We start from the raw sequence: 27,106 nt of genomic DNA on the forward strand, positions 1-27,106 counted from the left end.
TGGGCCACATGTGGGGCAGGCTCTGAATGGGTGTTCCTTCTGTGTCTGTTTTAATCTTTGCCTCTCTATTCCCTGCCAAGGGTATTCTTGTTCCCCTTTTAAAGAAGAGTGAAGCATTCACATTTTGGTCATCCTTCTTGAGTTTCATGTGTTCTGTGCATCTAGGGTAATTCAAGCATTTGGGCTAATATCCACTTATCAGTGAGTGCATACCATGTGTGTTTTTTCTGTGATTGGGTTACCTCACTCAGGATGATATTTTCCAGTTCCAACCATTTGCCTACGAATTTGAGTAACTTACCTCTTCAGATTTCTTCTTCAGCTGTCTTTCAAATTTTTCCTTATTTCCTTCCAATTGATTCAAATGCAAAGCAAGTTCTTCCTTACAGATTTCTAATGCTGAATCCAGTTGTCTGACCTAAAGTCAAAACAAGCAAAATATACCATCAAAAAACAAGAAAAACCAAGGCTGGATGTGGAGGTACATGCCTTTCTCCTGGCACTCAGGAGGCAGAGGAAGGCTAACCTTTGAGTTCCAGGTCAGCCTGGTCTACACAGTGAGATGCAGGAGATCCAGGGCTATATAGGAAGAGTCTGTCTCAAAAATAAACAAGTAAATAAATAAGCAAATAAATGGAAACAAATCAGTACTAACTGAATGAATTAACATCAGTGCGTGTTTATTATATGTACAATGTTTCAGAGCTGTCTCTTAATGTTACTTACTGCTTTACACACTGAAGCAGGGCCAGTGAGGTGCCTAAGCCACAAAAGCACTTGCTATACAAGCCTGGTGTCCTGAGTGTGGTTCCTCAACGATTACGAGTCTAACACTCCCTGAAAAAAGCAAGCTTGAGACCACCAATCCAGCCCAGAGGGGCTCCCAGGGCAGGGAGCCCAGGCCAGAGCCTGGAGCCACTTGGCTAGGCAAGAGCAAACCAGAGATTAGAAGAATTCGAAGGTCCTAGGCAGGGGTGAGCCCAGTACATGACCCTGGCATGCGGCCACGCAGGTGAGCCTGAGCAAGGAAGGAGCCCGAGATAACCACCAGCCCAGTGCTTTGCAGGCCTGGGGGACAGACTATTCCCAAGATGAGCCCTGTCTGGTGCCATAATGCATTGGTTGGGCACTCCTGAAATAACCCCACTCAGAGACTCTGAGAGCAAATAAGAGCGGGGAGAAATAGAGCAGAGAAGGATGTGGGAACAATGAGGAGAGGCAGAACGGCAGACTTGAAGATAGTGAGGATCAGTCTGATGTGAGTAGCCAGTGGACCAGGTGGTATCCTAGCCTGTGGTGCCACTGGGGGCCAAGTCTGGACCATGGCCTGCAGCAAGGGTTTGTTAGCACCTAGTCTGGATCCATGGCCTGCAGCAGGGTTTGTTAGCACCTCGTCTGGACTGCTGCCCAGGAACATGTTGATGTCTGAGGTGTTCAGAACTGGCTCCACCATTACCTTGGCATCGTTGGAGAGCTGACCCTGGGGGCATAATAAGATCAAGAGAGCTGACGCCATCCCTAGTCAGCTGCAGTAATCTGGTGAATGGGCCTGCATATCACCCAGAAGCAAGAGAGCTAGCTCTAGTTACAGGATTTGCAGGTAAACAAGCCCTGAGGGTAGACTGTGGTAGGGCTGGCCCCTTCACTCATCTTCACTGCTCCCCCTCTACAGCAGGCAGGACACCTATCCCTGAGATCATGAAAGCAGGGGAGATGACCCTGCAAATCACCTGGGCAGCACAGTAGAGATGGCCCTGATGGCATGGGGGTGAGAAGCCAGCCCCACGGTGGTTCTGCTGTCTGCTGGCTATGGCACTGACTAGGTCAGTCAGGAGCAGGACAGGAGAGCCCATCCCAGTGTAGGATGAGCTGGTGGAGGACAGCTGGTGGGTTGACCAGCTTAGATAACTCTTAGGTCCAGACCCAGGGCTTTGGATTGACCTCCCCAACATCTACCCTGTCATGAATTGCTGGTGTGTATAAAGAGGTCAATCTTCAGATCCCAAACTACAGGATATCCATGGCCTAGGTGAGGAAGTTCCAGTATTGATAGTGTAACAGAAGCCAGAAGTCTGTACCAGAACAACAACCCATAACCCATGACAGTGAACACTTAAAAGCAAAGAAGAGTGGACAAAGGTATACAACTTCCACAGGGAGATTTTTTTTCCCCTCTGCTGAGGGAGAGGCTGCAAGGGTAGAACACAGCTATGAGGGGAGAAGAAGATTAGGATTGGAGTGCATGAGATGAAATTTACAAAGAGCCAATAAAAAGTTTTTTTAAAGGCACCAAAAAGAAAATATTCAATGTATAACTCATTCATTTTCTGAGTTCATATCTCTTCTCTGGCCATTAATATTTGAAACACTGCTTAGATATTTTAGGTGATTTAAAGACTAGGAGTTTAACAGCTATGGAATATTATTTAATGAAAGTTCCGTGCCTACAACCTTACATGAAAAGTTATTTACCTTTCCCCCAGCTTTTCAAAAAGTACTATTCTGGAGCCTGAAACCCATGATGTAGACCAGGTTAGCCTCAACCGTTTAGCAATCCTCTAGACTCTTCTTAAAGGCGGGGCTACCTCTGCCTGACCTGCACACTAAGTTTTGAAATTAAGTTTACTATTACATCTGTAATGAATTGACATGACAATAAATGTTAAAGAATTATTGGGGGCTGGGGATTTAGCTCAGTGGTAGAGCGCTTACCTAGGAAGCACAAGGCCCTGGGTTCAGTCCCCAGCTCCGAAAAGAAAAAGAACCAAAAAAAAAAAAAATTATTGAATGCTACAGGAGTAACTGTGGAGTGATGGTTAATGTTACATTTAAAGTTAAGACTGACTATGCTTGAGACACCAAACAGCACAAAATGCCTCTAACATGTAACTCTAACTCTAACAGGTTGTACCCTAGCAGTCCATTTCCCAGACATAGAAACTATTTTTAAATTAATGTTCTTATAAAATTTGTGTTCTAACAAGATGGTGAGTAGTGGTCACACACTAAGTACTATTTCAACTTTGAATTCAAAAGCTGACTCTTGCTTACTGTGCTCAAAAGCTGACTAGGACAACTGCAAGACATCATGTTAAACTGAGACCCTGCCTACACATAGACAGAAAACATGCAATCTGTGGGTTTTGCCTTATAAAACCTCGAGCTGATATGGTGCTACCTCTTGGGAGCGCTCTTAAGTACGGTTGTGGTTCCACAATGGATGCCAGTATCTAAAACAAAAGCCTCTCCTTGCTAAAATCTATTTATGGTCACAGTGAATCTGAGTGAGCCCAGATCCATAACAATAAATAAAGGTTTAACTGTCGGGCTGGGCAGACAGCTCGTGCAGTAGAGTGCCTGCATGATAAGCACTCACAGGTCAGGTCACAGGTCAGGTTTTAGCACTAGCTCAGCAGTCAGCGATGTCAGCATGCATGTGTATATAATTCTAGGGTCAGGAAGACAGAGACAGGCACATCACTGAAGCTCACATACCAGGCAAAACAGCTCAAGTGACAAGCTCCAGGCTAGGTCAGAAGACTATCTTACAAATTACAAAGTAAGACTGAGGGATTTAAGGTTGTTTAAATTATATTTGTGCCTGTTGGGGAAGATGTGTATACACACGAGCTTTCCTTCTGTGTTATTTCTCATTGCTAACACTAATGAGCTGCAACAATAGATAAAAAAACAAATTATTTAAAGATACCTTTGTGTGTACTCTGAAACTAAAAAGAGATGGGATTCCCCAGAGGCTGGAGCTACAAGCCATTGTCACTGCCCAACAGACCGCTGGAAGTGAATTCAGGTCCTACTCAAGAACAGTACACTCTCTTAACCACTCAGCCACTTCCCCAGCCCTTTAATGACTTTTACACATTACAATTTTTTAATAATTTATCAAAAGGAGAGGCACACATGCATGTGTGCACATACACACGCACACACAGAAACACAGAGAGTGTACAACTATACTAGCCTTGATTGTTTCTTCAGACACATGAATCTGCAATGCTTTCAAAGCTTCATCTTTCTTCATATTTTCTTTTTCCATTTCCTATAAACAAATTTTGTTAAGAAAATATATGGTTATGATTGCAAATAAATATTGAAATATATAAAATTTACGGAAACATTAACTAAGATGTAAGCTCTTACCATTTTACTTTCTGTTAAGAGTCTGTCTAGTGATTCAAGGTGATGTTGTTTACACAGTATATCTTGCTGCAAAATGGACATAGTCTTTTCCTGTTCTTTAAATTGTTGATCTCTTTTCTCTAGCTGAGTTTCAAGCTAAATATAAAAACACGGTTTTCATATACACTTTAAAAACACTGGGAACACTTTAAACATAAATATATTTGAAATGATGTAAATTTTTGCATTTTAAAAATTTCCTTGAGTTTTTCTAATTTAAAAAATTAAATATATGCCTATCTCTTTCCCCTTTCTTCCACTCGTCTTTATCATTGACTGGTCAATTTATTTTTAAGATTGTATTTATTTATTATATATAAGTACACTGTAGCTGTCTTCAGACACACCAGAAAAGGGCATCGGATCTCATTACAGATGGTTGTGAGCCACCATGTGGTTGCTGGGATTTGAACCCAGAACCTCTGAAAGAGCAGTCAAGCACTGTTAACCTGAGTCATCTTTCCTGCCCAAAGCAAAAATTCTTATTCTCCACAATTTAATCAAAACCCGGTAAAAGCAAACTTTAAAAAAAATATATTGTTATTTGTATGTGCCTGTGCCTGTGTATGAGTGTGTGTGTGTGTGTGTGTGTGTGTGTGTGTGTGTGTGTATTTACACATGTATGGAGCCCAGAGGTCTCTATTAGTGGTCTTCCCTCTATTTTCTACCAGTTTACTTTTTGAGAACGTAAGCTTTCTCTTTCGTTGAGTCCAGTTTAATAGTACACTAGGCTGGATGGCTACTGAGTTCTAGGATCTACCTGCTAAGCACTGGGAGTACTGATACTTGGCTTTCTGTGAGAGGAATGGAGACCCGAACTCGGATCCTCATGTTGGTGCAGCATGCACTTTAATCCTGCACCATCTCAAATCAAAATAAAATAATATCCTAAAGTGGAAAAAGTGTATAAAGTTTATAAAAAGTCATGATTCTGAACATAATTCAAACACAAACCATTTAGTGAAATGCAGTGGCTTAGAATTACGTTTACTTTAAGCGTGTGTATACGTATATCATCCAGTCACTCCCTATTATTTGTATGTGTTCTCCACATCAAAGGGTTCTGCAATCTGTATATGCCAACACTACACAATGAAAATATTTGAAAACATTTATCTCTACTGACTATGTGACTATTTCCTAAACAATAAAGCATAGTAACAATTTATATAGTATTTCCATTGAATTAGCTATCACAAGTACTCTATAGACATTTAAGAATGTAGAGAGAAGTTATACACAAATTTAGGTTATTTTACATGAAGAATTTGAGCATTCTCAGGGAAGCATCTGTGGGTTGAATTTCCCAAGGATCTAAAGGGATGATTGCATTACATATAGGCAGTTTACAAACATGGGAAAGAAAACAGTTTAGAAGACATAAAATAAGGTCCTAACAATTCTACACCATTGCCTATCCATTTGTTTATTGTTTATTGGCAGAGTCTCTGTATTACAGCTCTGGCTGGCCTAGAACTTACTATGTATGCCACACGGACTGAGTACCAGGATTACAGGTATGTGCCACCATACACAGATGAATTATGTAACTTTTGTGTATGCTGGAGTGCACATTTGTTCATCATATGTGACTGCCGGTAAAGGACAGAATGGGTATCAGATCTTCAGAACTAGAGTTTTAAGAGGTTGCAAATGGACAAGATATGGCTGGTGGGAAATGAATCTAGGTACTCTCAAAGAGTAGCAAGTAACCTTAACTACTGAGCTATCTCTTCAGCCCATAGACTTTAAATAGTGTCTTAGGGTTTTACTGCTGTGAAGAGACACCATGACCAAGGCATCTCTTATAAGGACAATATTTAATTGGACTAGCTTACAGGTTCAGAGGTTCAGTCCATTATTATGAAGGTGGGAGCAGGGCAGCATCCAGGGAGGCATGGAGCAGGCAGAGCTGAGAGTTCTACATCTTCATCTGAAGGCTGCTAGTGGAAGACTGGCTTCCAAGCAGCTAGGATGAGGGTCTTAAGTCCATGCCTACAGTGACACACCTATTCCAACAGGGTCACACCTCCTAATAATGCTATTCCCTGGGCCAAACATATACAAACATCACATATAGTAATCATTTTTTTTAACTTTAGGGTTTTTATGTGTTTGTATTTCTGTACAGATGTGTGTCCATGTGCATTTACAGGTCAAGGGCTGGTGTTGTTTGACTTCCTTAATCATACTCTGCCTTGTTTTTTAAGACCGGGTCGATCACTGAACCTGTAACACAGATACTGCTTGATTGCCTTGTTAGCAAGGCCGAGAGATCTTTCCATCTCTACCTCCCCGTGCTGGGATTAAAAACATGACCCACTTCCCCTGTCTTTTTACATGGGTGCTTGGGACCAAACTCAGTTTTCATGCTATCTCTGTATATCTCTGTATGCCCTATGCTTTCAAATTTCCACACACATAAACTCAGGAAACAGCAAACACAGGTTATAGAATAGCTCCTGTATTCTCAAGTTAACATTGTGCTGGCCTTTTACACTCAGACCTTGTCACTCACTGACCTGTTCTCTAATACACAGTTTAGGGTTCATAGCAAGTACAGGGCCAGCCTGGGCTACAAGGGACCCTGCCTCAAAAAAACAACAACCCAGAATCATAGTTTATTCATTCATCCAAGGAAGTTGCAGGGTTGTTTCCAGTTTTAACAACTATGAGTAATCTACAATAAAGCATATTTGCAGGCTTTATTATAAACTAGGTTTCCAATGTCCTAAGACAAATAACTAGGATTATAGGGAAATATATGAAGCACTTTTTACTTAGAAAATGTCAAACTGTTTTCTAAGCAGTCATATTTTGTTGTGGTGTGAGTTCAGCACACTATGCTTGCTTGACTGAGGTGGCGCGTATGGTCTGAGTGGGGACTCCCTGAAACCCTGCAACTCCCCTTCACATTCTAATGAGAACACAGTGGCTTTTATTGTCTTTATGTCACTTTTGTACTTAAGGTGGTTCATCTTCTGGTCAACTTACAGTATCAGTTATTTCTTCCTCCAGTGTTTGGAAGAAGTTACCAGTCAAACTACATAGATCTAAAATTTCTTTTGGAAAAATATGCAACTATGCTTATTATATTTTGTTTTGAAAAGCCAGATCTCATTATGTATTCCTGCTGGTCTGGAACTTGCCATAGAGACTACAGTGGCCTTGAACTCACAGAGATCCACCTTGCATACCAAGAACTGGTTCAGCCTGAGTGGAATACTTCAGTTTGTATTTTATGGTTTACAATGGTGATGATATACATCTTTTGATTCTAATTCTTTTAAACTTCTAGGTCAAACTAATTACCAATTTATAAATTTTACTGAACACTTTTAGAAACTTTCTTATGTGTTCTTGAAAAATAAAGAGTATTACACTTTATTTCATTTTGTGTTTAAGTGCATGAAGGTTCAAGGACAACTTTCAATTAACAGTCTCTCCTTCCACTATGTGGGGTCTGCAATTTAAACTCCAGTCATCAGGCTTGGAAGTAGGCAACTATGTCTGCTGGGCCATCTCCCTGGGAGAGTATCTGCTGAATATGCACAATGTCCTGGGCTCCATCACCAGAACCATGAAAAGTAAAAAATAAAGAAACAAACATTGGAGCCTTGTGAAGGGGCATAGTCTTTGATCAAGGACTAGGGAGGCATAGGCAAACGGATCTCTGTGAGTTCAAAGCTAGTCTGGTCTACAGAATGAGTTGAGTACAGGACAGCAAGAAATTTATAGTGACATCCTACCCCCACCCCCACCAAACACAACCACCAAAAAAAGGAAAAGAAAAAAAGAAAACGAACATTGGAAAATTATTATGAAAGAGTTAGATTCTTATTGCAGGTTTTATTATTAATTTTTTTTTTTGGTTCTTTTTTTCAGAGCTGGGGACCGAACCCAGGGCCTTGCGCTTCCTAGGCAAGTGCTGTACCACTAAGCTAAATCCCCAACCCCTTATTATTAATTTTTAAGCCTTTGTTTCTTCTTTGGAACATAAAGAACTTTTAGGTTAGAATGTATTAAAGAATATATTACTTGTTCAATCTGTTTTTCCATTTCTTTATGCTGTTCAAGATGAATTTTCTTTGCTTTTTCAAAAGCAAAACAAATTTTCTCATGTTCTGTGTTGATATTGGATTCTAGGCTTCTAATTTTTTCATTTTTCTCCTAGAAATAAAAGAAAAATAATAATAAAAGAAAAAGCCAAGTTGAAATAAAACTACATGAATCTAACAATAAACTGGATCTTGGACCTTCTATTCATAGGCAGCAAATGTTGGACTGGCTGGCTAGAACACAGCCTGTAAGTCATTGTAATAAATTCTCTCTCTCTTTGTCTCTGTCTCTCTCTTTAGAGGGAGGGAGGGAGGAAGAAGGAGAGAGACGGGGGCGGAGGGGGGGCGGGATTTGTTCTGTAAGTTCTGTACTCTAAAGAACCCTAACTAGTAAGAGGATAGCCACACTTTAAAAAACAAACAAACAAAAAACAAAACAAAACAAAAAACCCCACTACTACCACCAACAAAACAAAAACCAGGGGATAAATAATCCTAGACCAGCAATTCAAAATAAGAGAAACAAAGGGCCTGGAGAGATGGCTCAGCAGTTAAGAGCACTGACTGCTCTTCCAGAGGTCCTGAGTTCAATTCCCAACAACCACATGTAATAGGATCCAATGCCTTCTTCTGGTGTGTCTGAAGACAGTGACAGTGTACTCATGTACATAAAATAAAATCCTTTAAAAGAAAGGGGGTAAACACACATACACCACAAAAAAATAACAGGAGTCAACAAAAACTGTTCAGTAATAAATTCAAGATCAGTGGTCTCAATTCCCCCAATAAAAAGAATAACAGAATGAATTTGAAAATAGGATCCGCCTGGTGCTGCATGCAAGAAAAACACCTTAACATCAATGATAGATATTATCTCAGGATAAAAGGATGAAAAAAAATAATCCAAGCAACCAGACTTAAGACCTAAACTGGTACAGCCATTTTAAAATCTGACAAAATAGGACTTCAAACTAAAATACTCAAAAGAAATAGAGAAGAATACCACATACTCATCAAATAAAAAAAATCCACCATGAAAATATTGCAGTTATTACTTGTTTGTTTATTTGTTTGGGGCAGGGTTTCTCTATGTAGCCCTAGCTATCCTAGAATTCACTCTATTGACCTGGCCAGCCTCAAACTCAAACTGCCTCCTGAGTGCTGGAATTAAAGATGTGTGCCACCACTGCCCAGCTGAATGCTGCAATTCTTAACACCTATGTACCAAACACAGAGGACCCACATTCATAACACAAACACTGCTACAGCTTAAATCACATGTCAACCCTCATACCAATAATGGGTGATTTCAATACCCAATTTTCAGCAAAGAAGCAGGATACAAAATTAACAATATCAAGACAACAATATCTTTCAGGATAGCCTGAAAAAAAATACAAAATATCTTAGGGTAGCTTTAAGTAAACAAGTAAAAGATCTATAAAATAAAAACTTTAAGACATTGCATTTTCAACTAATGGTGCCGGTTCAACTGGTGGTCAGCATATAGAAGAATGCAAATCTATCTATTCTTATTGCCTTGAATAAAGCTCAAGTCCAAGTGGATCAAGGACCTCCACATAAAACCAGATACACTCAAACTAATAGAAAAGAAGTGGGGAAGAGTCTTGAACACATGGGCACTGAAAATTTCCTGAATAGAGCACCAAAGGCTTATGATTTAAGATCAAGAATGGATAAATGGGACCTCATAAAATTGCAAAGCTTCTGTAAGACAAAGGATACTGTCAATAGGACAAAAAGGCAACCAACAGATTGGGAGAAGATCTTTACCAATCCTACATCCGATAGAAGGCTAATATCCAATATATACAAAGAACTCAAGAAGTTAGACTCCAGAGGATCAAATAACCCTATTAAAAAATGCGGTACAGAGCTAAACGAAGAATTCTCAATTGAGGAATATAGAATGGCTGAGAAATACCTAAAGAAATGTTCAATGCCCTTAGACATCAGGGAAATGCAAATCAAAACAACCCTGAGATTCCAACTCACACCAGTCAGAATGCCTAAGATCAAAAACTCAGGTGACAGAAGATGCTGGCGAGGATATGGAGAAAGAGGAACAATCCTCCATTGTTGTTGGAATTGCAAGCTGATACAACCACTCTGGAAATCAGTCTGGTGGTTCCTCAGAAAACTCGACATAGTCCTACCTGAGGACTCCCCTGTATATACCCGAAAGATACTCCAATATATAACAAAGACACGTGCTCCACTATGTTCATAGCAGCCTTATTTATAATAGCCAGAAGCTGGAAAGAACCCAGATGCCCTTCAACAGAGGAATGGATACAGAAAATGTGGTTCATTTACACAATGGAGTACTACTCTGCTTTTTAAAAACAATTAACTTCATGAAATTCTTAGGCAAATGGATGGAACTAGAAAATATCATCCAGTCACAAAGAACACACATGGTATACACTCACCGATAAGTGGATATTAACCCAAAAGCTTGGAATACAATTCACAGACCATATGAAGCTCAAGAAGAAGGAAGACTAAAAGGTGGATGCTTCAGTCCTTCCTAGAAGTGGGAACAAAATACTCACAGGAGTAAATGCAGGAACAAAGATTGGAGCAGGGACTGAGGAGAGGCCAGCCAGAGACTGCTCTACCTGGGGATCCATCCCACATGCAGACAACAAACCCAGACACCATTGCTGATGCCAAGAAGTGTTTGCTGACAGGAGCCTGATATGGATGTCTCCTAAGAGGCTCTGCCAAAGCCTTACTGATACAGATGAGGATGCTTGCAGCTAACCATCAGATTAAGAACGGGAACCCCAATGGAGGAGTTAAAGAAAGGACTGAAGGAGCTGAAGGGCTTTGCAACCCCAGAGGAAGAACAACAATATCGACCAACCAGACCCCTCCAGAGCTCCTGGGTACTAAACCACCATCCAAAGAGTACACATGGAGGGACCCATGGCTCCAGCTGCATATGTATCAGAGGATGGCACTGTCTGGCATCAATAGGAGGAAAAGCCCTTGGTCCTGTGAAGGCTCATTTCCCCAGTGTAGGGGATGCCAGTGAGGTGGGAGTGGGTGGGTGGGAGGGGAGCATCCTCATGGAAGCAGGGGGAGGGAGGATGGAAGAGAGGGAAACCAGGAAAGGGGTAACATCTGAAATGTAAATACATAAAATATCCAATAAAAAAGACACTGAAGAAAGAAATCAAAGAAAATATAAAAATATAAAAGGACCTCCCATGCTCATGGATCAGGATTAAAATAATAAAAATGGCCATCCTACAAAAAGCAGCCTACAGATTAAATGGAATCCCCACCAAAATCCTAACACAATTCTTCAAAGAACTTGACAGTGTTCAGCTTCATATGTAAACACACACACACACACACACACACACACACACACACACACCCCACGCACACACCCCAGGATAGCTAAAACTAACCTGAATAACAATTAAAAAAATTTCTGGAGGTATCACCATCCCTGACCTCAATTGTACTACAGAGACGGTATTATATTGGCACAAAAAGAGATACATTGATCAATGGAGCAGAATTGAAGACCTTTTTTCCAGGATTTGATCCTTTTGTGAACCCCTAGATTATGAACTGTAAGAATCTATTTCTGGGGGTTGGGGATTTAGCTCAGTGGTAGAGCGCTTGCCTAGGAAGCACAAGGCCCTGGGTTCGGTCCCCAGCTCCGGAAAAAAAAAAAAAAAAAAAAAGAACCAAAAAAAAAAAAAAAAAAGAATCTATTTCTAGTTATATAGCTCAGCCTTTGATCCTAGAGCTTTTTGTCTACTGTACTTGTGGTATGGTTCAGCCTTAGTACACACCTTTAATCCAAGAGCTAAATAAAGACAACTGTAGGTAGAGGTGGAGCAAGCAAACAGCTGACAGGGAGTGAACATAAGTAAACAGAAAGAATGGTCTTTGAGTTGAAGCATTTTTAAGACATTGGGGAGAAGGAGAAAGACCTTTTCCTTCTTGGACATTTTTCTTCTGAGAAGTCAGTGGAGTAGGAAGGTCAGCTGGGTGCTTTCTCTGCCTCTTTGAGCTAACAGGCTTTCACCACAGCATCTAGATCCTAAGTCGTCATTTGGAAAAATCAAATGGCTAGATTTTTGATACGTATTTACTTATATGTAGATGTTAGCTGTCAAGTCATTACACACATGCTACAGACTAATAACTGAAGAGGTTACGTATAGAGTAAGAGACTGGAGGGGAGGGTGGTCTCTCTGGTAAGGAGAAATGGAATAACTATAGATGAGGTAGGGTGGGGACTGACTGGAATGTATGGATCAAGTGGAGTGAGAGGGAAGAGGGGATGAAGGATGGAATCCAGAGGGACAGAGGGACAGCTAAAGCTAAGGGCCACTTGAGGGACCATATGGAAACCAGCAGGACACAGAGCCCCAAGTGGACATCTCTCAGCACCAAATGAAGCTGCCAGTACTGAGAATGGGTTACATGGTCAAGTTGTTGGCCCAAGGAGCCCCATGGGAACCCCCAAACAACCCAAGCTATTTCCAAAGCTATTGGTGGCTCTACACAAACTAACGGTAAGGTGCTATTGTTGAAGACAGAACCTACACAACTCACTGAACAGGAGAAGTTGAGCTGGTTCCTACATAGAGGCTCCCCCTACATTCATGGTACTGGAAAGTACTCTGGGCACTACTAAAGGGAAAAGCTAAACACCCAATCAGCTACAAATCCTTCCACCTCCAAAAAATGACCTACCTAAAAGATACTGAGGTGCAGTAGTGGAGTAGAGCTTGTGGGAGTAACCAATCAATAACTGATCTGACTTAAGGCCTACTCCACAAGATGAAACTCATACCCAAAATTGTTTGGGAGGCCAAGAGTCTGAAACCAGATAGGCCAGGAAACTAGGGGGAATACTGCTCTGCTAAAGAAACAGTAACAAAATGACTCCTAACCACATTATGCTGCACTCATAGACCAGTGGCTTCCTCAGTCATCAGAGAAACTTCTTCCTAAAGCAGATGGTAATAAGTCCAGAGCCGCAGACCCAGACATTATGCAGACAGTGAAAGCCCTTGGGACACTCAGTTATAAAGAATGTTTCCACTCAATCCCTCCCTGCAGGACTCTTGGGTATGAGGAGGCAGAAAGTATTTAAGAGCCAGAGAGATGGAAGACACCAAAGAATCAAGTCCTTCTGACACAGCACTGCTGGTCACACATCTATCTGAACTCAGAGACGGTGGCAGCATTCACAGGGCCTTTACTAGTCCACACCACACCTAAGCTGAGCAGAGAAGTAGACACACACCCCCATCCCTAACCTAGAGTGATCTCCAATTGGTAGCTACTGGAAAATGAAAACTTAATTTTCTCCAAGAGAGTCTCACTGGGGAAACAAACCACTCTTAAGGTAGATGGCCGAAATAAAATGAACTCAATGACATCTTTGGAGGCTCTCTGTCTCATAACATTAAGTCAGGGTACTTTTTTATTTCCCCTTGCAAGTGCTTTGTGTATTTTGACTTTGGTTTTAAGTTTTAAGGCTGGGGATTTAGCTCAGTGGTAGAGCACTTACCTAGGAAGCGCAAGGCCCTGGGTTCGGTCCCCAGCTCCGGAAAAAAAAAGAAAAAAAAGAACAAAAAAAAAAAAAAAAAGAAGTGGCATGGTTTTAAGTTTTATGGGATTCCTATATGTACAGACATGTGTGTGTCTGTGTCTATATGCATTTCTTATAGGATTCATATAGGGTTGCTGTGTATACCGACATGTGTGTGTCTGTGTCTATATGCATTTCTTATAGGATTCATATAGGGTTGCTGTGTGTACTGACATGTGTGTCTGTGTCTATATGCACTTCTTATAGGATTCATATAGGATTGCTGTGTATACCGACATGTGTGTCTGTCTATATGCACTTCTTATAGGATTCATATAGGATTGCTGTGTGTACTGACATGTGTGTCTGTCTATATGCACTTCTATGCTTCTTCTCTGGCTCTTTTTCTTGTTTGGTTGCTTAGTCATACTCCAACTTGTTTGGTTCTTTTATTTCACTTTATTTTATTATTATGGATGTAGATGAGATGGGAGGTGGGGGAGGAATTGAGAAGGAAGGGGAAGAGTAACTGAATTCAGATTATATTATATAAAAACTGTATTTCCAAGGAAAGAAAAATTAAAAATAAATCAATGATCTCAAAGAGGATACAAACAAGCAAATGTATGGATTAATGGCATAAATCCAAGGATTGTATAAGCACGTAAACTATACAACAAGGAAACTAGCAAAACAGATGAGAAAATAATCAATATGTATAAAATAAGGTAACATTGTAGGTTAAAATGAAACACAGAGAGATCTGGAAATACAGACAGAAATGTTAAGAGATAAAAGCACAATGGGTCAAATAAAAAATACAGTTATAGACTTAGATAAGTAGAAGAGAGATATTGGAGGTGAAGGAAAGGTAAGAAAAACATGAGGAGGCAGACATGGGAGGAGAGGAAGAGGAGGAGGAAGACTAGGAGGAGATGAAGCAGTAGAAACACAGCCACAACTTGCAGAAATCTGGTATACTATTAGGATAGCAGACCTAAGACTCCACTGGGTAGGAGAAGGAGCTAGGGTTAAAACCAAGCACTAAGAACAAGTATTCCCTACAGTCTACAGCAGAAAACCTAACAGAGTTTGAAAACAGACACTCAAACGCAAGAGCACAAGTGACTGGAGAAGGGACTCTCTACAACACACTCCAGCCAGTACTTCAAAACACAAAACAGAGTAAAGTGGTTCCAGGGCAAAGACACTTGGCACCAAGTCCGATGACTTGAATTTAGCCCCTGGAATCCACTGTCTTCTGAAAACTGTCCTCTGATCTCCACATGCACAGGAAGATACTCAGTGTGTCTGGTGTAGTGGCAGAGGCCTTCAATCCCAGTTCTTAGGGAATAAAGGCAGGAAGATCTCTGTGAGTTCAGGACCAGCTAGGACCATATAGTGGGATCCTGTCTCACAACAAACAAACTTAAAAATAAAAAACAATCACCCAGTGTTGATGTCTAGATGCTATCTATGCACTCATGGCTGAGGGCAGCTCCACACATGAAAAAGACATAGCAAGTGTAAATGTGCACACTGAATGTTAAGGCTGCAATTTCAAACACAAAAGAAAAACAGGCTAGAGGTCCTGAAAGAGTAACAGTGCAGTATTACCTTTAACTCAGTAATATCAATTAGAAACCAACAAAGTAACTTCAAAGTCAAATATATCATAAATTAAATAGACATAACAACTTTAAAAAAACAAAAAGGTAAATTTTACCATGAGCTCCTGTTCAAGTTCTGCATTTTTTGCAGCAATAGAAGAATATTCATTAATTTTTTCTTCCAGCTGTTTCTCTAGAATTAAAAGTTGAGAACATTTCTTCGTCATCTGGAAAAAAAAAAAAAAAAAAAAAAAAACCAAACACAAAACACAGCTTTAAAAGTACTAACTTGCATCTTAAAGTCAATATCTGCTCCTCATTCCAAAGCCTGACTGACTACACTGTAGTAACCTGGAAAACGTTTTATGGTAATGGATACTTAGACTATGCAGTGAATAACCTTAGTTTACCTTACTTGAAAATTAGGCTGGTGATGCAACTTGTCAGTACACTGCCTTCCTAACGTGAGCTAAGCCTCCACTCAAGCCCAAATACTGGCCAAAAAAAAAAAAAAAAAAAAAAAAACAACACAAATTAGAAGAATTTAGAAAAAAAAAACAAAATAGTAAAAAAGGTAGAGATAAGTATTTCGTATTTCTCTTTCTTCCACTGTATTTAATATGTTCAAGTAGACTATGCTATATTTGTTTTGCTTTTCTGTTATATTTATGATTTAAAGGTTATTATAATCAGCATTTCCAAAGTTTGACACATGGTTGTAATTATAAGTTAACTAAATCTCCTTTCCATAGCTATAAGTTTCTATGTAAAAAGTATTTTCATTACAGTTGGTTATAAGTCTGAAAATATAAAGTCAAAGGTGGAGACTTGGTTCAGTGGTTCAGAATACTTGCTGCCCTTGCAGAGAACCTGAGTTCAATTACCAAACATCTCAGGCTATTGTTAAGGCTCCTGGTTCCTCACGATAAACAGACAGATGGTAAAGCCCAATTATTGAAGACAACACCTATATATCTCATTGAACAAGGAGAAGTTGAACTGGGAGAGGGATGGAAGAGGGGTAGGGGAAGGAATATAGGGAGGGGCAACTAACACTAAAAGTCATTTCAGCGGTCAAAGAGAATGCAACTTAGTTTTTAATAGAACCATCCCTACACACACACACACACACACACACACACACACACACACACACACACACACAAAAGAAACATAAATGGAGTTACCATAAACAGGGAGACAATGCCTCAAACATCTCAGGCTATTGTCAAGGCTCCTGGTTCCTCACCATAAACTGATGGTAAAGCCCAATTATTGAAGACAACACCTATATATCTCATTGAACATGGAGAAGTGAACTGGTGCCTAACTAGAGCCTCTTGCACCCTACTGACTGGTGTCCATCAAACTGGAAGGTATCCTGCATCCTACTAGTGGGAAAAGGGAACCATCAACCTAGCTAAAACCCTGCAATCTAAAACAGTGGCCTGTCGGCAAGAGATGCTGGTGTAATGGTGGCACAAACAGTGGTAGAAGTCGCCAGCCCCTCTCTGACTGGACTTGAGGCGCACTCGATAAGATGGAACCCATGCCTGACGCTGTTGGGGTGGCCAAGAACCCAAATAGGACGAGAAAGGCCATGAACCTAGGGAAAAACCAAATACTACTGTTCTGCTAAAGGACACACCAATGAGTCCTAACGCCATTCTGCTATCCTCATAGATCAGTGCCTCGTTCATCCATTATCAGAGAAGTTTCCTCTTGCAGTAAACGTAAACACAAAGAGTAGTGGTTTCGGTAGGGCATTTGGACTTTTGTTATTAGGTTGGGGGGTGTTCTGTTTTTATGTTTTTGGTATGTATGTGTTTCTTTTGGGTTTGAGGAAATTGTGTATTTTTCCCTTTTGTTTGCCTATTCCTTTTTTTTTTTTTAATAAAGAGAGAGATAAAGAAATGGCATAGAGTTTGGTGGATTGGGAGGAGATGGGGAAGATCTGGGAGGAATTGAGGGAAAAGAAAAATATGAACCAAATATATTGTAAAAGAAAATTCCAACTTAAAAAGATTTATTTTAAGGGGCTTATGAGAGTCTCTAATCTATAAATAAAAAACATTCAGAATGAAGAAGAAACTTTCTCAGACAAAAACTGTAAGAATTTTTTTTTCTTTTTTTTCGGAGCTGGGGATTGCTAGTCAAGCGCTCTACCACTGAGCTAAATCCCCAACCCCAAGAATTTTTATACTAGTAGATTTGCACTAGAAAACTTTTTAGAAGTTCTACAAGCAGAAGAAATATGCCATATAGAAACAAATAGGATAAACATATAACTTTTTAAAAAGGAACTAATGATATAATGAAAACATGAATTATTATCTTTTCAGATTATAACCACAGCATCAGATTCATGTGCAATGTTTTAAAATGGGAATTCATGAGTTATTCATCTGAGTACAACTGCCAGAATCTCAGAACTCTTAAGGTTAACAGATTTCCAAGGTGGCTCTGATGTTAGCTAAAATTAGGAAGGCTGGAGGGATTGCTCAGTGGTTAAGAGCACTGACTGCTCTTCCAGATGTCCTGAGTTCAATTCCCAGCAACCACATGGTGGCTCACAACCACCTGTAATGGGATCCCATGCCCTCTTCTGGCATGCAAGCATACATGCAGGGAGAATGTTGTATACATAATAAATAAATAAATCTTTAAAATTTGAAATCCTATAATACCACTCCTTTTCTTCAAATCACAGTCTAAGACCTACAAACATTTATTATTATTATTATTATTATTATTATTATTATTATTATATAACTTGTGTTTTGTTCTATCAAATTTGAGAGATCTTTTAGCCATGAGGTAGTATTTTCCTAATTTCAATATAAATCAAACATACATTTCCAGTATGATTTAAAAGGAATTTATAACTTATATGGTACCATTTTCCAAAGACTTATAAATCAAGATTTCAATAGTAACAAAATCCCATAGTAATAATATGTTTCTATCTCAAACTTTATCACTTCTAACCCAGGTAAATCCAAACTTACTTCGTTTTCTAGTTTGCTAGCATTTGAAGCTTTCTCTAGCAGCTCCTCTTGAATTAGCTGAAACTGACTAGTTCTGTGTGCCATGTTAACCTTCAAGTCAGAGTTCTCAGCTTCTATCTGTACCAGCTTAGCACGCAGTTCTTCTATTCCAGTGGCAAGTCGTTGCTTCTCTCTTTCATACTGTTTGTTCACTGTCTGCTGACCTTGATCCTTTATGCTTTCTGAAATTAAAAATATTGCTCTTACTAAAAGTTCAGGAATCAAAAATCAACTTAAATGGTTGAAAGATTTAATAATAAAGTTTAGTTTATAATATAAACTAAGATAGTTTATATTTTATTTGGTTTATATTTAGTTTATAATATAAACTAGGATATGCAAATTAGTAGGTGTAATATATAAAAAAACTTTAGGACAAAAACCATATGACCATCTCAATTAATGCACAAAAGGCCTTGAATAAAGTTCAATATTCTTTCATAATAAAAAAACCTGGGGGCTGGAGAGATGGCTCAGCGGTTAGAGCACTGACTGCTCTCCCAGAGGTCCTGAGTTCAATTCCCGGCAACCACATGGTGGCTCACAACCATCTGTAATGGGATCTGATGCTCTCTTCTGGTGTGTCTGAAAACAGCTACAGTGTACTCTTACGCATAAAATAAATAAATCTAAAAAAAAAAAAAAGCCTGAAGAAACTAGGCATAGAAGGACTATATATTACCATAATAAAAGCTGTATACAACAAAACTTTTGGCCACTATTATACTAAAGGGGAGAAAATGAAGAACATTTCAATCCAAAACCTGGAATGAGACAAGAGGGACCACTGTCTTAACAGTGCTTCAAGTCTTAGCTGGAGCAATAAGACAAGAAAAAACAAACAAATAAACAAACAGAAATGGGGATGGGAAGATACAGAGAGTAAAGAAGTAAGTTAAATCATCCCAATTTGTAGACAACATGATCTAATATTTAAAGTACCTAGAAGTGACTAAGGAGATAAAATACTTCTATAATGAAAATTTTAAGAGACAGTAGAAAGAAACTGAAAAGAATATTAGTTGGAAAGATCTCCTATGCTCATTGATTAGCAGAATTAACATTGTGAAAATGACCATAGTACTCAAAGCAAACTACAGATTCAATTCAATAATATCAATCAAAATTCCAATGATTTTTTCAGAATTAAAAAACGAGTTTCACCATTATATGGAATCATAAATGATCACAAATAACTAAGGCCATGCTTAGCAGGAAGAATACAAGAGGTATCACAACACTTGATCTCATTTACATTACAGACCTGTAGTGTTAAAACCAGCATGGTATTACTGAGCATGGTATCCCACACCTTTACTTCTAGAACCTGGGAAGCAGAAGCAGATGGATCTAGTAAGCACAAGGCCAGCATGGTCTACATACACAGATCCTGTCTCCAAAAAAAAAAAAAAAAAGACAACAACAGAAAAGTAATGGCAAACGGCAAAGTACTGGCACAAGAGCATTAGTACTAGGCGGACCAATGGAGTAGAGAACCCACAAAGACGCCCACACAAATATAGCACTTAATTTTTGATGAGTGTCAAAAATGCACATTAGAAAAAAGAATATGTTAAGAAAATGTGCAAGGAAAAGTGGATTTCTATAAGGAGAAAAATGAATTAGATCCCTATCCTTTATCCTGTATAACAATTCAAGATGAACAAATACCTTGATGTAAAATCTGAAATTCTAAAGTTATCTGAGGAAAATATTGTAAAACACTTCAAGATATAGGCAAGGATTTTAAGAACTCCAATTGCAGAGATAATAGTCATAAGAATTGATAAATGAGATTAGTATGAAATTTAAGTTTCTGCATGGTAAATCAATCATCAGAATAAAATGTGTATTGCACTGTCTGCCAGTTACAGGTCAAACATGTGAATATCTACAATATTAAATAATAGTAAAAATTAAACAACAAAACTCTAATCAATAAATGAGCTAATGAAGTGGATAGAATGCTTAACAAAAAAAATACAAACAAAAATGGCCAATAATGGCTTGAAAATGAATTCAACATATTAAGCCATCAAGGGAATGCATATTAAATTTGCCTAGAGAGCCCACCCCACACTAGTAGAATGGCTAATATCAAGAACAAATGACAATATGAAGTCATTATGGACATCAAAATAGATGTTTTTCTTAAGAAAAGTTGTATATGTGTGCATGCATATGTGCCACAGAATGCATGTGAACAGAGGACACCTTTCTAGAATCAGTCCTCTCCTCACTGTGTGACCCTGGTACTGAACACAGATGATCACACTTGGTGGCAAGCACCTTCACCCACTAAGCCAACTTGCCAAACCTAGAAGTTTTCAAACCTTTACAATCAACATACTGTAGCTAGACCACTCTATGTACAAGAGACAACGCCAACACACAGAACACTTGCACATCCATTCTGTGTAGTAATAAACATGGATGTCACAGAATAGGCACAGAGTGGCATTACGTCCTTTTCTGGAAAGTGGGTACAAATGAAGATGATAATGTTAAATGAAATAAGCCAAACTCAGAAAGACAAGAACCATGTTTTTTCTTCTAATATGTACAACTCAGATTTCGATTATAAATGTTTGTGACAGTACAGAACACACATGTGTAAATCACAGAAATTAGAATAAGGGAGTGAAGAGGGCATGTTAATGGAATGCATGAGCTGAGGAAGTGTAAGAGGGACAGGAGGAACTAGCCAGAGGTGCAGGGAGCACAGGGAGGAACTGGGAGAGTAGAGCAATTAAAACAAAGTATTATGACAAAGCCATCTTGGTTACATTGTTAGTTCAAGGCCAGCCTCAGTTTTAAAACAGTGTATTTTTTTTTCCTATTTGCTTGTAGGGGAGGAAGATTGGGCTAGAATGGTTCCTTGCTGACAGACCTAAAACAACACACAAGCCAACAATCACATATATTTGAAGGTTTTAATACTACTCTTTCAATACTTGCTACAAGAAAATACTGAAACTCATCAGGTATGAAGAAAATGTAAAACTAAAACTATAAACCTAGTATGACTGATATTTTAAAAGACAGAGAGAGAGGCTGGACAGACTGTTCAGCAGCTAAGAGGTCTTACAGCACGCCTGCCAGGCAACTCCTAATGCTTGTAATCCAGCCCCAATCAGATATGCTCTAATGGCTTCTGTAGTCAACTGCACTCATATGCACAAACTTCTGCAGAATGAGATGCAGATCTCTGAATTCAAGCCTAGACTGGTCTACATAGCAAGTCCCAGGCCAGCCAGGCCTACATAAAGCCTTGGGCTGAATAACAACTACTAAAAAAATAAATAAGAAAATTACATAAAATATGTTCCCTGACTACTACTGATTTAAAGATATTTTGAAAATCTCTGAATACTAAGCAAAATAAGTCAGACTTAGAAACACAAAGCCCAAGATTCAATCACTAAAGAAGGAATTTGTTTAAACTGTATAAAATGATAATACGACATAAAAACTAGAAGAATGCAAAGTATTACTTAAAGAAAAGTTTATCCCCTTAAGTACTTATATCTGAAAAGAACAGCTTTCACTTTTAAGAGAATTTAATAAAGGGCTGGGAATACAGTTCAGTCCCTGGCTCAATCCCCAGCACTGAAAAGCAACAACAGAAAATTAAAACTAAAGAAAACTGAAAAGGACTATAAAGGAGCCTGATAAAAATGTTACATGTTTCAGCTATGGTGATGGTAACAACTGTATAAACATACTTAAAAACAAACATGCAAGCCAACTGCATGCAAGCAAATATAGATATAGATATAGATATAGATATAGAGATAGAGATAGAGATAGAGATAGAGATAGAGATAGAGATAGAGATCTGTGGGGTTTTTTTTTTTTTTTTTTTTTTTTGGTTCTTTTTTTCGGAGCTGGGGACCGAACCCAGGGCCTTGCGCTTCCTAGGTAAGCGCTCTAACCGCTGAGCTAAATCCCCAGCCCCGGGGTTTTTTTTTTAAGACAGGGTTATACTGTGTAGTTCTGACTGCCCTTGGACTATGTACACCAGGCTGTCACTGAATTCACAGAGATCACCTGCCTCTGCCTCTGCCTCTGCCTCTGCCTCTGCCTCTGCCTCTGCCTCTGCCTCTGCCTCTGCCTCTGCCTCTGCCTCTGCCTCCGAGGTGCTGGAATTACAGGTGTGTGCTCCATGCTCAGCAACCCAGCTGCATATTTGAAAGACGTACACCACTGGATAAATTCTGTTGCAGCAATATTATTTTTTAAACAATGCAAAGTCTAAGAACTACACAATAATTCTTGTCTTTACAAACCGTAAGTATTAATAGGAGACTAAATGTTTTCAATATTATCAATTAATAATCTTTTCCTTTAAATGCTATCAACAAAAGCTAATTGTCATTTATTAAAGTAATTCAATGTAATAAACTCACCAGCTAGTTTTACAGGTTCTGTTTCTAAAGTGTTTACTCTGCTACATTCTCGACTGTCATAAGCAACAATGCTATGAGACAACTGGTTCACAGTCAGATTTGCATGAAGCTTTTGAATTTCAGCCTCTTTTATTGCAAGCTTAATCCTAGCACAAAAGAAAAGAAGCCAGGAAGTTATTGCTTAAGATTCTTTTTTTAATTTTCTTTCTTTCTTTCTTTCTTTCTTTCTTTCTTTCTTTCTTTCTTTCTTTCTTCCTTTCTCTCTCTCTCCCTCCCTCCCTCCCCCCCTCCCTCCCTCCCTCCCTCTCTCTCTCTCTCTCTCTCTCTCTCTCTCTCTCTCTCTCTCTTTCTTTCTTTCTTTCTTTTTTAAGACAGTGTTTCTCTGTAGCCCTTGTCCTGGAACTTGCTCTGTAGACCAGTCTGGCCTTGAACTTGGAGATCTGTTTGGCCTGCCCCCCCAAATTCTGGGATTAAAGGCATGCATCACCATGCCCTAGCTAAGACATGAAGGTTCTCACAACCCACTAACTGGACTATAAACTGCTTCAGCCACTTTAAAAACATAATAAAAGCTAGTAAAATTGACTATGGGACCCATATGAGCTAGTAAAAGTCATATATGGGACTGGCAAAGGGTCAAAGGATTTACAACTTGTAAATTTTTTTAGAATAGATTTAAAACAACCACACACACAAAAAAAAAGAATCAATTTTAACTTGGGCAGCCAGTATTTTTATAAGATTCTCTGTAATTTCTTTTATTTGTTAAGCTAATTAACTAACCATCTTAATTTAAAGACCAACAAAACATTCTTTTTACTGTAACTTTAAAAACTGAAAAGTATACCTCAATTCAGAAATCACCAACTTATTTGCCTCACAGCAGCCAATGCATTTGTCCTTATTAGAAACACTATTCATCTGGTGCTTAGAAAGAGAGGACTTAAAGCCAACTATTTCTCTTTTTAACTGCAAGTATAAAAACAAACATTCATAACTTAAAGTACATATGTGATACAACTGTTTTCTTAATACTCAGCTCAAAAAACTATGAATTTTATGAAACAATCTAGCATTTATAAATAGAATATATAAGTATGTTTGAGTTATATAAATCAATATGAATACATTTCAAAACATAATAATTAAGGCAAATTATATTATGTACATAGTGTTTTCAATAACTCATTAAGCAGTCATTTTAGATGCATTTATACATAGCAATGTTTAAGATATGAATAGAATACATATAAATTTCAAAATATTACAGGATTTTAAAAAGTAGTTATGAGGGGTTGGGGATTTAGCTCAGTGGTAGAGCGCTTGCCTAGGAAGCTCAAGGCCTGGGTTCGGTCCCCAGCTCCGAAAAAAAGAACCAAAAAAAAAAAAAAAGTAGTTATGAAAAAGAACAAATGTCTAATAACTTGAAACAATAACCATCTCTGCTTTCTAGAAATTAAAAAAACTCACATTTCCAAATCAGACTTAACATTTATAAGACAAAGGATCAAACATGCATAGTAGCCACTTTTAGAATCATATGTGAAATCATTCTTGACACTGAACACAAGTAAGGATTTCAATTTAAAATGTATTATATTTGTCTTAAAAGGAGAAAAATAGTATACTAAAATCTTGGTAAATCTAAGAAAAGCAGATAAAACAAAGGCAAGGAGCTTAGGACCTATTCCTGCTAATTGACCATTAGACTGGTATCCCCTGCACCCATGTCTTTTCACAGTGAAACAGCAGTATCAAATCTGATGATTTCCAAGCTCCTTTCAGCTTCACATTTCCATGACTGACAATACTTTAAAACTTGTTAGGCTGCCATGCAGTCTATCATCCATTACTAAGCGAAACAAACCGTGACATACATGTCTTAATTTCTCATTCTTACCTTATTTCATACCTGTCAATGTTCTTCATGTATCTAATCCCACTGACATACATGAATATTTAAAATTCTACACTATTTTAATAAGAATGTATAAAACTGTTCAACATTAGCAATCAAAAAAATAAAAATTAAACCCATTAATGAAACACCAGTTCACATAGACTATGATGGATCCAGCAAGACATATAACAAATGTCAACAAGGATGCAGAGAAAGAATTATAAACATGATGACATAAATTTACTGTATTTCCAAGAAATTTTGCTAGTAGGTATCTATCCAAGAGAAATTAGAATGTGTTAACAAGAAGACTTCTATGCCAATATTCGCAGTAGCATTATTTATATAGACTAAAAGCGAAATAGCCCAAATGTTCACCAACTGGAGCTTCAATAAGACACTTGCTCACAAATGAATACCATTCAAAACTAAAAAGAAATAAAATACTAATATGTCTCAATGTGAATGACCCTCAAAATATGAAAACAGATACAAGGGGTTGGGGATTTAGCTCAGTGGTAGAGCGCTTCCCTAGCAAATGCAAGGCCCTGGGTTCGGTCCCCAGCTCCGAAAAAAAAGAAAAAAAAAAAAAAAGAAAAAGAAAACAGATACAAGAAAATCCACATGCCATTATAACTTTATTTATATGAAATGTCAAGAAAAGACAAATTCATAGAAATACAAAGTATTATTGGTTTCACAGAGTGGGGTGCATTAAATTGTAAAGAGACATAAAGGATATTTCAGGTATAATAAAAATGTATAAGACTAGATTGTAGTGACTGCTCAATAGTACACTTTAAAGGAATGAATTTTCAACACATACATAATCCTTCAATGAAACTCTTCAAAAGTTCTGTGTAGTTCTTATATATGCATCTCAGAGAGTAAGAAAAGGTAAAAGAGGAGAAAGGTGAGTGTGAGGGACATAGGGACTCCACAAGAGAACTGGCTAAGCAAACAAGGACAAGAACAAAAGCTAGGAACGCAGCCACAGAATGATGCTCTGCAACAAGGCAGGTTCCTTCTGCACTGCAGTCAGGTTGCTACACTTCTTTTCAAACATACTTACTGGCATCTGGGATATCAGTTTTTCTAAACTCCTCAGTTCCACCCTTGAATTATCAATATCCTGCTGACATAACTCTAGTCGTTCATTCTGTGTTGCAACACGAACCTTCAATTCTCGATTTTCATTTATTAAAGAAAACTTTTCTCGTAATATTTCGTCTTTGTCCTCTAACTCACTCTCTAGCTTCAGAATACATTGTCTAGATTCAGTTAACTGTGACATGACTTCTGAGTTTTTCATTGCCATAATCCTTAATTTTTCTTTTCCACTGTAATGGTCTTCTTTTAACTCCCTATAAAGAAAAAAAGCATTAAAGTAAAATATGCACACATTTTTTAAAAATATTTATTTATTTTATGTATGTGAATAGACTGTCGCAGACTTCAGACACACCAGAAGAGGTTGTGAGACACCATGTGGTTGCTGGGAATTGAACTCAGGACCTCTAGAAGAACAGTCAGTGCTCTCAACCTCAGAGCCATCTCTCCAGCCCATACACACTTCAATATCACATTTTCAATAATCACATTTATATACTCTCACTTTAAACCAAGGACACAACAACAAAAAATAGTAAAGGAGAGGCCAATATCCTACACAAAAATAGCAAAAATCCTCAACAAAATGCCAGTACACCTAATACAGCCCATACTGAAGACTAGTCACAATGACCCAATGGCATTTATCCTAGGGACACAAGGATGGGAGGACAGGCATAGTAGCTCACATGTATCACCAGCAACCAAGAGATGAAGGCAAAACAACTATTCCAAGTTAGAGCAGAGTCTGAGCTATACAGCGCCTCTAGATTAGCCTGGGCGACAGTGTGAGAAAGAAAGGAGAAAGGATGGAAACAGCTAGGAGATGAGGAGTAAGCTCTGAGGTAAGCAGGGAACTATTGAGAGCTGTGTCCTGATTGTACGCATGCATTAAGCATCACTGTGGTTAAACGTCCTTAAAGCTGCAGTTGTATTCTTCTCACTCATGAGAAACTGAGGCACCGGGGCACTTTCCTAACTGCCACACAGGCAAACTAACTAACAAAACACCGTACACTAAAAGGATCTCTACAACATTGTAGTTTTGGCAACTGCCCCTCTCATATTTGTGAACTTTCAAGAGGATTGGGGGAAGATCCTGTTCACCATGATCTGGCAGGGGAAAAAAGGTCACTACACCCACAAGAATATGCCATCCACTACAAAAATATCTGTAAGTGTCCA

General features: G+C 38.6%; 1 protein-coding gene across 3 annotated transcripts in view; it reads right to left on the bottom strand.

Moving 5' to 3' along the window:
• Ccdc18 (coiled-coil domain containing 18) overlaps positions 1-27,106 on the bottom strand; it is a 102,893-nt gene that overhangs the window by 51,741 nt on the left and 24,046 nt on the right. For all 3 annotated transcript variants that reach the window (XM_087584636.1, XM_087584634.1, XM_087584635.1), the window contains 9 exons: positions 25,884-26,175; positions 23,759-23,880; positions 22,912-23,057; positions 18,464-18,684; positions 15,572-15,682; positions 8,236-8,367; positions 4,159-4,293; positions 3,980-4,057; positions 302-418 (listed from right to left, as the gene is read on the bottom strand). In XM_087584636.1, coding sequence (XP_087440762.1) covers positions 302-418; positions 3,980-4,057; positions 4,159-4,293; positions 8,236-8,367; positions 15,572-15,682; positions 18,464-18,684; positions 22,912-23,057; positions 23,759-23,880; positions 25,884-26,129 — 1,308 coding nt within the window. In that variant the 5' untranslated portion in view covers positions 26,130-26,175. The remainder of the gene's footprint in view (positions 1-301; positions 419-3,979; positions 4,058-4,158; positions 4,294-8,235; positions 8,368-15,571; positions 15,683-18,463; positions 18,685-22,911; positions 23,058-23,758; positions 23,881-25,883; positions 26,176-27,106) is intronic.

The sequence above is a fragment of the Rattus norvegicus genome, chromosome 14, assembly GCF_021556685.1.
Source record: "Rattus norvegicus strain SHRSP/BbbUtx chromosome 14, alternate assembly SHRSP_T2T, whole genome shotgun sequence".
NCBI lineage: Eukaryota > Metazoa > Chordata > Mammalia > Rodentia > Muridae > Rattus > Rattus norvegicus.